A 13,328-nucleotide genomic window follows, 5' to 3' on the forward strand; every position below is an offset into this window, starting at 1 on the left:
ACCGCTGTCTATAAGTCTGTACGTCTGTCTGTCTATACATTGAACTGCCTGTCTGTCTTTATTTTGCTAAATTGTAATTACTTGCTACTATGGCCTATTTATTGCCTTACCTCCTCACGCCATTTGCACACACTGTAGATAGACTTTATTTTTTTCTATTGTGTTATTGACTGTACGCTTGTTTATCCATGTGTAACTCTGTGTTGTTGTTTGTGTCACACTGCTTTGCTTTATCTTGGCCAGGTCACAGTTGTAAATGAGAACTTGTTCTCAACTAGCCTACCATGTTAAATAAAGGTAAATAAATAAATATATATATATATATTTCTCTCAGTCTAAACACATTTCTTTCATTTACAGATCAACAGACTATGGCTCCACCTATGAGAGAATGAATGACAAAGTGGGATCTAAGACGGTGCTCAGTTACCTGTATGTCTGTCCATCCAACAAGAGAAAGGTAAGACAAACTTCAAAAGAGTGATTTTCAGTGGAACTGAATTGTTCGTTGTCCATTCTCTGCTGCCGCTGTTTGTTCTTTCTGATCAAATCATATGTTAAGGTTAGATGGTAGACCCAAATAAATATGGTTTGAATAAATATTTTCTTTCAAAGCATATAAATGTTTTTGTAGTTTGTGAAATAACCAAAGTTTAATGACCACATTTAGCTTACATTGCCTTATACTGGCAGGTTGCCTGGACTTAGAAAGTCAATTCAAGATTGTTACCAAGCAACACTTACTCATCCTGTAGTTATAGCCTCAGAACATTTACGATGACACAACACAGAGACCAGAAAGACCTGTTAGAAAGACAGAACGTATTCAAGAAATAATCTTGTTGGTTTGTAGATAAACGCTGAAGCAAAACTAATTTAAAAAAGTAGGTGCATCTTCTCTGAGCGAAGTTTCTTTTTACTTTGGGACGCAGACCATCTATTCCACATTATAACACAGGTGTCTCAGTCTCCTCTGAAATCTTTATAAGGGTCATGTTAAGGTCCCTCACTAGCAGACCATCTATGAATACACTTTGCTCTGTTGGCAATGTGAGGGGAAAAGGGGAACTGGCTTTCTGGGCCTCCCGAGGAGAGTCAAATCCGTTCATAGATCACTAGCGCTGACCCTGAAAATGTCCCCATGGAAAGAGAGAGTTTGTGGGATACCGAGCTGATGGACTTAACCCGTGTCAGCCTTGGACTCAGTAATACCTAGGTCTGACCCTGTGACTATTTTCCCACTGACCAGCCGGACTTAGTGATAGAGCCTATAGTCTAGTTGAAGGTAGAGTATGCCCATCAAGCACATTTCCCAGGTACAGGGATATAGGTTAACCAGTCCAAAGACACAAGATACGTGGACAGGCAACAGATTTGCGGCCAAGGGCCTTATCATCTCCCATTCATGGTGATAACTGCAAGATCCTCAGTTTTTCTTCACCCAAGTTTGGGAATTACGTTGTAGTAGAAGCTAGCAACAAGATCCTATCATGTCCAGATGCCCACTATTGACCTCTGGCTTCCACCGATCCACAATGCTCCTCACCTTATCTCGTATCTCATTATCGATGGATGAGCCTAACTCTCTACTGGATAAGCTGGGCCATTTTCTTCCCATTCCAGTGGCCAAGCATAACATATGTGGGTATAGCATGAAAAACACGAAGAGGATTATTTCTATATCTGTTGAGATGAGGCAGTAATGACCCTTAAATCATTGTGACAATATATTTGTGTATTTAATGCCTCAAGGGTGTTTTTTCTCCCACATGAATATAGCATGACAATCGATTGTTTTCCTCACAACAAGATTCTGTTAATGTCACCGACTATATTCTCACATGATGTCTAAAGGAACAAATCCAGAGGCTTGACCTTTCTAAGAGCAGATTATAGATTTGAATGATGGTGCTGACATTTATCTTCAAGTTTGTAAAGAAAACACCCATCATGAATTGCCCTTATGCATGTTCAGCCTTATTTTGAGGTCTTCTGCACAATTTGACTCACAACCACTTCTAATAATGAAGAGTCTAGCATTCTAAATAGATAAATAGCATGAATAGACATAGAATGAATATACATTCTATTTCTATGGTTGTAAATAGATTAATGTCCCAATTCACCAGAATTTAGCCTTTTTAAACCTTTCCTACAGAGCACTCACTCACAGATAGACCACAATTGATCTGTGTTTGACAAGATTAATCTGCTGTGAAAAATCCTCTCCTCCCCTTGTTTGTGGTCATCAGATGGCTCGAGCAACGTCCAACAGCAGGCCCCTAAGACAACACAGCAATGGATATCGCTCTCCTCTCTTGATGATTAGCTCGGCTGCTGGACTCCCACCAACTAGCTGAACATTAGCAGATAACATGCAGAGGTTATCCCTCTAACCTGTATTGATCTAAGCTTTGTTACCAACCTCACTCCCCTTTGTTCCCGGGAGACGCATTGGTGATCAATTGGCAAGTGGATGTGGAGCAAAATCTTAATTACCCGGCGATGCGATGGTATATTTGATGATGTGAAAGTTATTGACGATGCTGTGGGCTGTTACGTAAGCTCCCCTTGTGGAACTTAGTGCCCGTTAAACTGATTCAGGAACAGATGGACATGCCCATATCCATATGAGCCACATAAACAATCTCTGAAGGGAAATTCATTAAATCTACTGAGAGATGGGTTATGAGAAGGCTTTTAGTCCGGTTATGGTATTTGTCCAATACATTTTTCAATATTTTGTAAGATAAATTATGTTTGAACATGTCACATGGCAAACAATATTTACTGTGCAGGAAATTAAATCAGGCGGGTTAAAGATTCATCGTCTTTGGCAGTTAATACATTTCCAGACTTCTCCAATTCCTTTTACTCTCAACATATAAAGTGTAATATTACACCTTCCGAAAAATGCAGCAGTGATATATATAGTGGATATACTGAGTGCAGCTATACAACAAGCCCTCAGTAGAGATAGGTTTTAATATGCAGTGTATTACAGTAAATATAAAGGAAGCCTGGTTGAAAAGGATTCGTCTAAATTATTATTGGAGAGTTGAGAAATGTTCAGTGTCTCCCTGTTCAGTGGTGAAGAAACACAGATCCACCCAGACCCTTCAAGGACTTCTAGCATTTCTACTTTCCCTTCTAAGTGGTGAGACAGAGAGAAAGGTTCTGACAGGAGAAAAAAAAATGCAAGGTGAAATACAATTTCTACTCATAATAAATGCTGTTGCTTAATACAATATTATGAAAAATGGTTACACCTGATATTAGAAACTATTTAATTACATGTGACAAAACCCTAAGACACTGGGAGAAATAGACGGGACCCTTCGCAGTCCCTGGGTGAGGACAATGAATGGCAAAATTCGAAGGTCGGCAAACAACAATAAATTGAAGGAACATTGTTTTTGCTTTAATGAAAAACAATTTATCTAAATCACCACCAGGGAGATTCCTAGTTAAAACTTGGGAAAGAGGGGTGGGGAGGATTCCTAGTTAAAGCTGGGGAAAGAGGGTATTATTTTTGTCAGTGACAAATGCGCTGCTGTTCTTTCGTATTCAAATCTGTTGCAGGGAAAGAAAACACAGCAGTTTGGGCTGTGGCGCTATTCAAGTCACGCTTTTCCCTTCTCCTTTTCTGTCCGGGTTTAGTAGTTAATTATCATTAAAGCCAGATGTCAGGTTAATGTCTTATTGCATTACATCACAAAGAGAAAGTATATTTGAGCTATGTATGTCTCATTAATCAATACATCTATGGATTACTTTGAGAGAAAAAAATCCATGGTTCTAAATATGGGAAATGCTTTTTAGGGATATTTCTGTGTTTTGAAAGTAATGAACTGTGATGAAAATGTCTGCTTTACTTCCCCCCCCCCCCCCCCACAAATAAATCATATTATACCAAGATATAGATAGTACACCAATAAGGTCAGATTGTGTTACAATGTACTACAGTATTTCATATTATGTATCATACAGGCTTCCAAACAAAGGGCTTTTGTCACGGATCCCTCCGGAACTGTCATTTCGCACACCTGGTCCCTATTCCCATTTGATTAGTACTTGTATAAGTGTTCCCTTTGTTCACCATTGTCTTTGTTGGTTATTGTTACAATGTCCATTGGTGCGTGTGAGTACCTGTGCTGTGTGTTTTGGGCTTTCGTGCCCTTGTCGATTGCGCAGAGGATTATGGGTCTCGTCCCGTGTGTTAATGATTGCGCGCGTGTGTTACTAAATCAAGGTACTCATCGCTCTTTTTGTTTGGGTTTCAACCCTGTGTTTTGTTTAGTGTTGTTTGGGCTTAAAGAAATCCTATTACACATTCCTGCGTCTGTCTCCCGAATCATTCATGCCAACGTGACAGCTTTATCTTGAATAAGTTGCATCAATGGTGTGTACTTTCACAGAATCTTAGGTTTTATACTATGAGCATGTACTCTTATTTACAGAATTATACTTAATGTGTACCGTACATTCGTGTTCCTATTATGATTTGTTGTTCCTTTCTCATGAGGCTCATTTCGAACAAATATGCAACAAAACATTTACATTTTCACTGAATTCATGACCAAATGAAAGTAGAGACTGTATTATTCCTAGCATGGAAATAAAATTCCTCCCTCTGTGGTAACATTGAGCATTCCACTAAGACATGATTCTTAATTGCACAAATATTTGTTCTTTCTTATCACAGATTTAGATATTGTTCAAAACAAATTGCATTGCCTTGACTTGTAGTCATGCTTGGTAAACGTCAAGTTGTGGAGTTCTCTCTGGCTACACAAGTGTGTTACAGAATACCATAGCATAACAGGCTATTGATCAACAGTATATTCTTAAAAATGATCCTATTCTTTAACATAGCAACTTATTGTTGTAGTTGTGTTGTGGCCCCTCATGGTTGACTTATAGGTCTACAGGGGCATTCTGAACCACCTCTATCTCATTAAAGGGAATATATCTGCAGAGAGGTGACCAGAAGCCAAAGTGCACCAAAGAACAGACCTGTGAGTGCACTGGAAGAGGCCAAAAAACCATGGCAACAGAGCGCGAGAGGCACATTTGTAAAATTAAGTTTAAAACAAAGTGAAGGTGTTAGCGCTAGTAACAGCATGTTGCATGCCAACCACCAGACCTAGAGTGCTGACATGGCTAATCCCTTGATCTCTCTCTCTCTCTCTCTCTCTCTCTCTCTCTCAATCTTCCTCTCTCACCCTCACCCCTCTCCTCTCTCTCTCTCCATCCCACCCCCCTCTCCCTATCTTCCAGATAATGGTGCTGACAGACCCTGAGTTTGAGAGCAGTGTGCTCATCAGCTCGGATGAAGGAGCGAGCTATCAGAAATACCGCCTCAGCTTCTACATTCTAAGCCTTCTGTTCCATCCGACACAGGAGGATTGGGCCCTAGCCTACAGCCACGACCAGAAGGTGAGCTCCATGTCGTTTTTTCACCACAGTTGGTTGTTTGATACAGTATGCTTTGGATTTTGAACTGTGTTACACAGTCGGATAAAGCTCCAAGCTGTTGATGTTTTAACTTAATTCCATCCCTGTTCCAACGATGCAGTATTGGTTCGTTGAATATTCTTCTGCCGTGATTTAATGATTTATTTACCTTCTTGAAGTTTTGATTAGAATTTTGATTATTGTTATCCATTAGATGTTACCTTATTTAATTACCATGGCAATTTAGTTAGATGCAACGAACATGTTTGTGCTATAACGTGATTACAACTACACAGTAACTTTACTTGTAACTGCTATGGAACATTCTAATATTTGAAGATGTCAGCACAATTGGCCTGCAAACCACATACAGTGACAATGCAGTCCTATACACCAGTGCTCTCATCTGTAACCTTCCCTGCACAGTGGTCTCATGTTGAGGAGAGCTCTGTACCCCCCATTCACACACAGGTCATATCCCATATAACCCCCCTTGAAGAAGACCTACCATTATGGCCAATGAGTCTTACGTAGCTACCAAGATGGCTATCACACAGGGGAGTCTGGCTGAGGTGGAGGAGGGAGAAGACCGAAACCTTGGTTGCTAACTGACCCCAATATCAGTTCTAACAATGAAACCTGGACCGATCCAAAGGTTGTAATTTGCTAAGCTTTTGGTCTGTGATGGCCTTCGTTTTAGAATATGGACTACACTAGTTTGTAACAGAACCTTTAGGGCTGTTTAATGTACACTATAGTTGTTGTTTATATTTTGTTTGCATTAAAAGGATGGACCTTTGTGGACATGGAACACTCTCAGAAGAAATACCTTTGTGGACATGGAACACTCTCAGAATAAATAGCTTTGTGGACATGGAACACTCTCAAAATACATACCTTTGTGGACATGGAACACTCTCAGAATATATAGCTTTGTGGACATGAAACACTCTCAGAAGACATACCTTTGTGGACATGGAACACTCTCAGAATAAATAGCTTTGTGGACATGGAACACTCTCAGAATAAATAGCTTTGTGGACATGGAACACTCTCAGAATATATAGCTTTGTGGACATGAAACACTCTCAGAATAAATAGCTTTGTGGACATGAAACACTCTCAGAAGACATACCTTTGTGGATATGGAACACTCTCAGAATAAATAGCTTTGTGGACATGGAATACTCTCAGAATATATAGCTTTGTGGACATGGAACACTCTCAGAATAAATAGCTTTGTGGACATGGAACACTCACAGAATAAATAGCTTTGTGGACATGGAACACTCACAGAATAAATAGCTTTGTGGACATGGAACACTCTCAGAATAAATAGCTTTGTGGACATGGAACACTCTCAGAATAAATAGCTTTGTGGACATGAAACACTCTCAGAAGACATACCTTTGTGGACATTTACTTTTTTTAAATATTCAAACAGCTCTGTCACGGGATTTGGCAGATCACTTTAATATTTGTCTTCAGTCTTTTTGTATTCAATGCAGGTCAATCTCTATCTCTCTATCTCAATGTCAGGAGTAAGCTGTTCGATTTAGAGTTCTTGAACTCTGGATGACCTCTCTTGACTCTTATCTCAGAATGTGTGGGCAGTGTAAAGACATGATTACTATTGATGTAGCTGTTCCTCTCTCACTCTCTCTCTCTCTCTGACTGAGGGCGCTACAATTAGAGTGTCTGTGACATGTCTCAAAAAAGTATGAGGGTGGAAAGCACTTAAAGAACTCAACATAATACAAAACTTTTTTCTTCTTATTCCTCTGGGGCTTTTGAACTGTTCAAGTCTCCTAATTGACTTCAGTTTTTGCGCTGCTTGTCTTATAAATCTTTTGACAAGAGCTGTTATGCTAGACAACGTCAGGCCCAAGTTTTTTAGTGCAGTTCAGTTATTCATGTCACAACCTCCCTGCCGTAAGATTCAAAGTGAGAAAGCAAAGATTATATTTTTTCTGAATGCATTCATAGTCTGAGATGTATTGGGTTGGGGGGGTTAGGAAGCTAGTGGTGGAAGTCTCAAGGGAGAAGTGAAGACTAACCTTTTAAAAAACTCAAGTCCCCTCGATTTAAGTTATTTTCCATTCTTAACATTTTGCATGTCGGCTCACACACCTCGTTGGACCTGCGAGACAAGGCCTTGGGTCGCTAATGTATTGTGTACTGTTCATCAAAATGTTAACTTTGTGGGAGCGTTGAGTTCAAGTATTCAGTACCCATTGCAATTACTGTGGTCACCTGGGGATATGTGGTTTTGGTTTCATTATGTAGTTGTAAGTGTTAGTGAGAGCAGACAATTTACCTCAGAAAAAGCTGCTAGTGTAGATAAAATGACATTAGCACAGACAGACATAAAACATTGATTCTGAAAAAAGGATGAAGCCTAACAATATCTAGCCTGTTTAAGTTCAACCTTAGCTCCCTTAGCACCAGTCTTTTAATACAAGTGTTCCCTGTGTTTAATGACACCCTTATTCATGTTTCTGGTGTTCAAATATTTCTGTTTTGTGTATGTGCTGTGGAGGGGGGTCTTCCTGGTGAGGATGAATCTGGAGAAGGTGTTGTGGAGGGGGGGTCGTCCTGCTGAGGATAAATTGGAGAAGGTGTTGTGGAGAGGGGGGGTCTTCCTGCTGAGAATAAAGCCGGAGAAGGTGTCGTGGAGGGGTGTCTTCCTGCTTAGGATAATGCAGGAGAATGTGCTGTGGAGGGGGGTCTTCCTGCTGAAGATAAACTTGGAGAAAGTGTTGTGGAGGGGGGGGGGGGTCTTCCTGCTGAGGATAAAGCTGGAGAAGGTGTTGTGGGGGGGGGGGGGGGGGGGGGTTGTCCTGCTGAGGATAAATTGGAGAAGGTGTTGTGGAGGGGGGTCTTCCTGCTGAGGATAAAGCTGGAGAAGGTGTTGTGGAGGGGGGTATTCCTGGTGATGTTAAAGCTGGAGGAGGTGTTGTGGAGTGGGGGGATCTTCCTGCTGAGGATAAAGCTGGAGAAGGTGTTGAGGAGGGGGTCTTCCTGCTGAGGATAAAGCTGGAGAAAGTGTTTTGCAGTGTGGTCTTCCTGCTGAGGATAAAGACGGAGAATGTGCTGTGGAGGGGGTCTTCCTGCTGAGGATAAACTTGGAGAAAGTGTTGTGGAGGGGGGTCTTCCTGCTGAGGATAAAGCTGGAGAAGGTGTTGTGGAGGGGGGTATTCCTGGTGATGTTAAAGCTGGAGAAGGTGTTGTGGAGTGGGGGGATCTTCCTGCTGAGGATCAAGCTGGAGAAGATGTTGTGGAGGGGGGGTCTTCCTGCTGAGGATAAAGCTGGAGAAGGTGTTGAGGAGGGGGTCTTCCTGCTGAGGATAAAGCTGGAGAAAGTGTTTTGCAGTGTGGTCTTCCTGCTGAGTATAAAGACGGAGAAGGTGTTGTGGAGGTGGGTCTTCCTGCTGAGGATAAAGACGGAGAAGGTGCTGTGGAGGTGGGTCTTCCTGCTGAGGATAATGCTGGAGAATGTGCTGTGGAGGGGGTCTTCCTGCTGAGGATAAAGACGGAGAAAATGTTGTGGAGGGGGGTCTTCCTGGTGAGGATGAATCTGTAGAAGGTGTTGTGGAGGGGGGGTCGTCCTGCTGAGGATGAAGCTGGAGAAGTTGTTGTGGAGGGGGGTATTCCTGGTGAGGATAAAGCTGGAGAAGGTGTTGTGGAGGGGGGTATTCCTGGTGAGGATAAAGCTGGAGAAAGTGTTTTGCAGTGTGGTCTTCCTGCTGAGGATAAAGACGGAGAAGGTGTTGTGGAGGGGGGGGGGGGGTCTTCCTGCTGAGGATCAAGCTGGAGAAGATGTTGTGGAGGGGGGGATCTTCCTGCTGATGATAAAGCTGGAGAAGGTGTTGTGGAGGGGGGTATTCCTGGTGAGGATCAAGCTGGTTAAGATGTTGTGGAGGGGGGGTCTTCCTGCTGAGGATAAAGCTGGAGAAGGTGTTGAGGAGGGGGTCTTCCTGCTGAGGATAAAGCTGGAGAAAGTGTTTTGCAGTGTGGTCTTCCTGCTGAGGATAAAGACGGAGAAGGTGTTGTGGAGGTGGGTCTTCCTGCTGAGGATAATGCTGGAGAATGTGCTGTGGAGGGGGTCTTCCTGCTGAGGATAAACTTGGAGAAAGTGTTGTGGAGGGGGGTATTCCTGGTGATGTTAAAGCTGGAGAAGGTGTTGTGGAGTGGGGGGATCTTCCTGCTGAGGATCAAGCTGGAGAAGATGTTGTGGAGGGGGGGTCTTCCTGCTGAGGATAACGCTGGAGAAGGTGTTGAGGAGGGGGTCTTCCTGCTGAGGATAAAGCTGGAGAAAGTGTTTTGCAGTGTGGTCTTCCTGCTGAGGATAAAGACGGAGAAGGTGTTGTGGAGGTGGGTCTTCCTGCTGAGGATAAAGACGGAGAAGGTGTTGTGGAGGTGGGCCTTCCTGCTGAGGATAATGCTGGAGAATGTGCTGTGGAGGGGGTCTTCCTGCTGAGGATAAAGACGGAGAAAATGTTGTGGAGGGGGGTCTTCCTGCTGAGGATGAAGCTGGAGAAGGTGTTGTGGAGGGGGGTCTTCCTGCTGAGAATAAAGCTGGAGAAGGTGTTGAGGAGGGAGGGGTCGTCCTGCTGAGGATGAAGCTGGAGAAAGTGTTGTGGAGGGGGGGGGGGGGGGGGTCTTCCTGCTGAGGATAAAGCTGGAGAAGGTGTTGTGGAGGGGGGTCTTCCTGCTGAGGATAAACTTGGAGAAAGTGTTGTGGAGGAGGGGGGGGGGGGGTCTCCCTGCTGAGGATAAAGCTGGAGAAGGTGTTGTGGAGGGGGGGGGGGTCTTCCTGCTGAGGATCAAGCTGGAGAAGATGTTGTGGAGGGGGGGTTCGTCCTGCTCAGGATAAATTGGAGGTGTTGTGGAGGGGGGGGGGGGGGGGGGATCTTCCTGCTGAGGATAAAGCTGGAGAATATGCTGTGGAGGGTTGTCTTCCTGCTGAGGATAAAGCTGGAGAAGGTGTTATGGAGGGGGGTCTTCCTGCTGAGAATAAAGTGGAGAAAGTGTTGTGGAGGGGGTTATTCCTGGTGAGGATAAAGCTGGAGAAGGTATTGTGGAGGGGGGTCTTCCTCCTTTGGATAAATCTGGAGAAGATGTTGTGGAGTGGGTCTTCCTGCTGAGGATACATCTGGAGGTGTTTGTTTGGAGGATGTATACATTGTCACAATTGCAGATGGATGGACGTGTGCTGTTAAATAGAGAAAGGAGTGAGGAGACCATGTGCCAACATCAAGGAAACAGATTGTTGCGTGTTTAAGAAACTTTTTGTCGTTGCTCTGCCTTTCTTGCCATACACCTGTGTTCCTTTGGTGATATGGTGGAGGTGTGACATCCTTTTGGTTTTTCATCATCTGATGGCCAATTTATATTGAATTTAAAGCCCCAGTTGATGGACTGCCTCTTCAATTCACACCACAGATTGTAACCACCATATAACCAACCATTAATGAATTTTCATGTGTGCTTGAGATTACTGTCTTACTAGAGATCCACTTGCAGCCAAGTTTCAGCCTCCAGGCAAAGACAAACATGTTTTTTGCTACAATGTCCTGATACTGGGTAAAGTTCATGATGCGCTGACCTTAACAAGGACCACAGGACCAGTGGAAGACAAATATCCCCATAACGTCAAAGATCCACCACCATATTTTACAGGTATGGGGTTCTTCTCTTCATATGCATCTTTCTTTAGACACCAAACCCCCTACTTGTGTACGTGGCCAAATACCTTCTTTTCATCTTATCCAACAAATGTAAATGCCTAGAGATTGCTAAATAGAATTGGCACCTGAATTGGAAGCTGTGCTACGGTCAGATGACATGAACATTTAGCTCATTAGCCATGCAAACCATATCATCTACTTTTTTTTTTTCATTGCTCAGTATTTTGTATTATTTGTTGAATATAGTATTTTTTGATCATCTTTCTCAAAAGGTGTCAAATATTTTGGAATTGACTGTATGTGGGTATGACATCCTTTTGTCTTTTTACAATGGGCAGCTTCTGTATTGCATTCCAAGCCCCAGTTGCAAGACTAAGGCAGGCTACCTTCATACAGATACTGGGTTATTGGGTATTGGGTTATGTCTTATGAGTAGCCCTCCTTGCCCTTGGTGAAGACCACACGTCCACAGGGTTTATTTAGAATTCCTATCCACTCACCTGAAGGCTTTGATATTTCAGGATCGTCATAACCTTTATGTGGGGGAGCTGTCAGTTTATTGGTATTCTGCTGTCAATTCATGTGGGTGGGATACGGTGTGTGTGTGTAGAAGGGTGTGTGTGTGTGACAGGGAGTGGGAGAGAAGATGATTAATTCAAGTTTGTTTACCTGTTTTGAAACAGGGCCTCCAGAATATTCTCACTTCTTTCCCTCAGTTTACCCTCCAAACCCCCAACTATCTGAGATCTCTTTGACACTGGGTCAAAATCGCCTAATTTTAATGAAACAAATTGGCCCATATTACAGTGACAGTGAGGGCGAAAACACGTTTTAAATATGTCCCTTCGCTGAACTTGCACTGACGGTAATCTGACACTTTATTACACTTCTCCCACTCCCTCTCTAGTTTCACCCTGTCCTTGCCTTTTGATCCCCCTCTTCTCCTCCGTCACAGACAGAAGTCAGAGTGTGTATCTCAGTATCTTGGCCAGGGACACGGCTGACATTTACCTCTGCAAATAGGATCAGCTGGGTATCAGTGCCAGAGCTGCCATCCTTCCAGCATTTTTCTGTGGGGAAGAAGTAATAGTCGACGTGATGGATTCTGCCTTTTGCTGAACCTCGCCTCCTAACTACATTCCAACAGCCTCATTCTGTGGCCGGCTCCACTTTCATATGTCACTAACATGACCCGCTCTGCATTTTTTTCTTGTTTATCAGTATGATAAAGTCTTTCTCTGAGGGAGAGCGATAGTGAAAGGGATGGTCATTTTGAAACCATTAGTGTCTATGGTCATTTGAAGCTGCCAGCCAACAGTATTGGTTTCCTCATCTGTTAGAAATACGGGATTATCAAAGCAGCTTCCTCTTTCAGTGGAGTTGGACTATACTGGAGTTGGTCTATACTGGAGTTGGTCTATACTGGAGGGACTATACTGGAGTTGGACTATACTGGAGTTGAACTATACTGGAGTTGGTCTATACTGGAATTGGTCTATACTGGAGTTGGTCTCTGCTGGAGTTGGTCTCTGCTGGAGTTGGTCTATAGTGGAGTTGGTCTATAGTGGAGTTGGACTATACTGGAGATGGTCTATACTGGAGATGGACTATACTGGAGATGATCTATACTGGAGTTGGACTATAGTGGAGTTGGTCTATGCTGGAGTTGGTCTATGCTGGAGTTGGTCTATAGTGGAGATGGTCTATACTGGAGTTGGACTTTACTGGAGTTGGTCTATAGTGGAGATGGACTATACTGGAGATGGTCTATACTGGAGTTGGACTACACTGAAGTTGGTCTATACTGGAGTTGGACTATACTTTGTCGCAGTAGCGCAGAGTTGGTTTGTGCTAAAACTTCCAATCAGATACCAAATCTGGGCGATTCTGCCTCATGTACTGTAGATTTGGACAGCAAGCCAAATTGTACCCGCAAAGGTGTACTCTACATTATTGATATTACTTTTCCAGAGGGTCAATTCCAGTATATCTAGCCTGTAGTGTTATCCTACACACCTGGGAGTAATTATCTACCTACCCCTTGACATTAATAACCAAACACAATTAAATGCCAGGAGAATACTTTTTCATTTTCATTTTCATTCGCTCTCCGCTGCAATTCCTTTCCCACATATATTCCACTTAGACATACATTCAGTGCCAGTTTTATTTGGATGGGAA

General features: G+C 43.0%; 1 protein-coding gene across 2 annotated transcripts in view; it reads left to right on the top strand.

The window, feature by feature from the left end:
• The window catches only part of LOC110493539 (VPS10 domain-containing receptor SorCS3), a 220,722-nt gene that overhangs the window by 140,312 nt on the left and 67,082 nt on the right, over positions 1-13,328 (top strand). For both annotated transcript variants that reach the window (XM_021567876.2, XM_021567877.2), the window contains exons 3-4: positions 361-460; positions 5,281-5,439. In XM_021567876.2, coding sequence (XP_021423551.2) covers positions 361-460; positions 5,281-5,439 — 259 coding nt within the window. The remainder of the gene's footprint in view (positions 1-360; positions 461-5,280; positions 5,440-13,328) is intronic.

The sequence above is a fragment of the Oncorhynchus mykiss genome, chromosome 17 (genome assembly GCF_013265735.2).
Source record: "Oncorhynchus mykiss isolate Arlee chromosome 17, USDA_OmykA_1.1, whole genome shotgun sequence".
NCBI classification, from domain to species: Eukaryota; Metazoa; Chordata; class Actinopteri; order Salmoniformes; family Salmonidae; genus Oncorhynchus; species Oncorhynchus mykiss.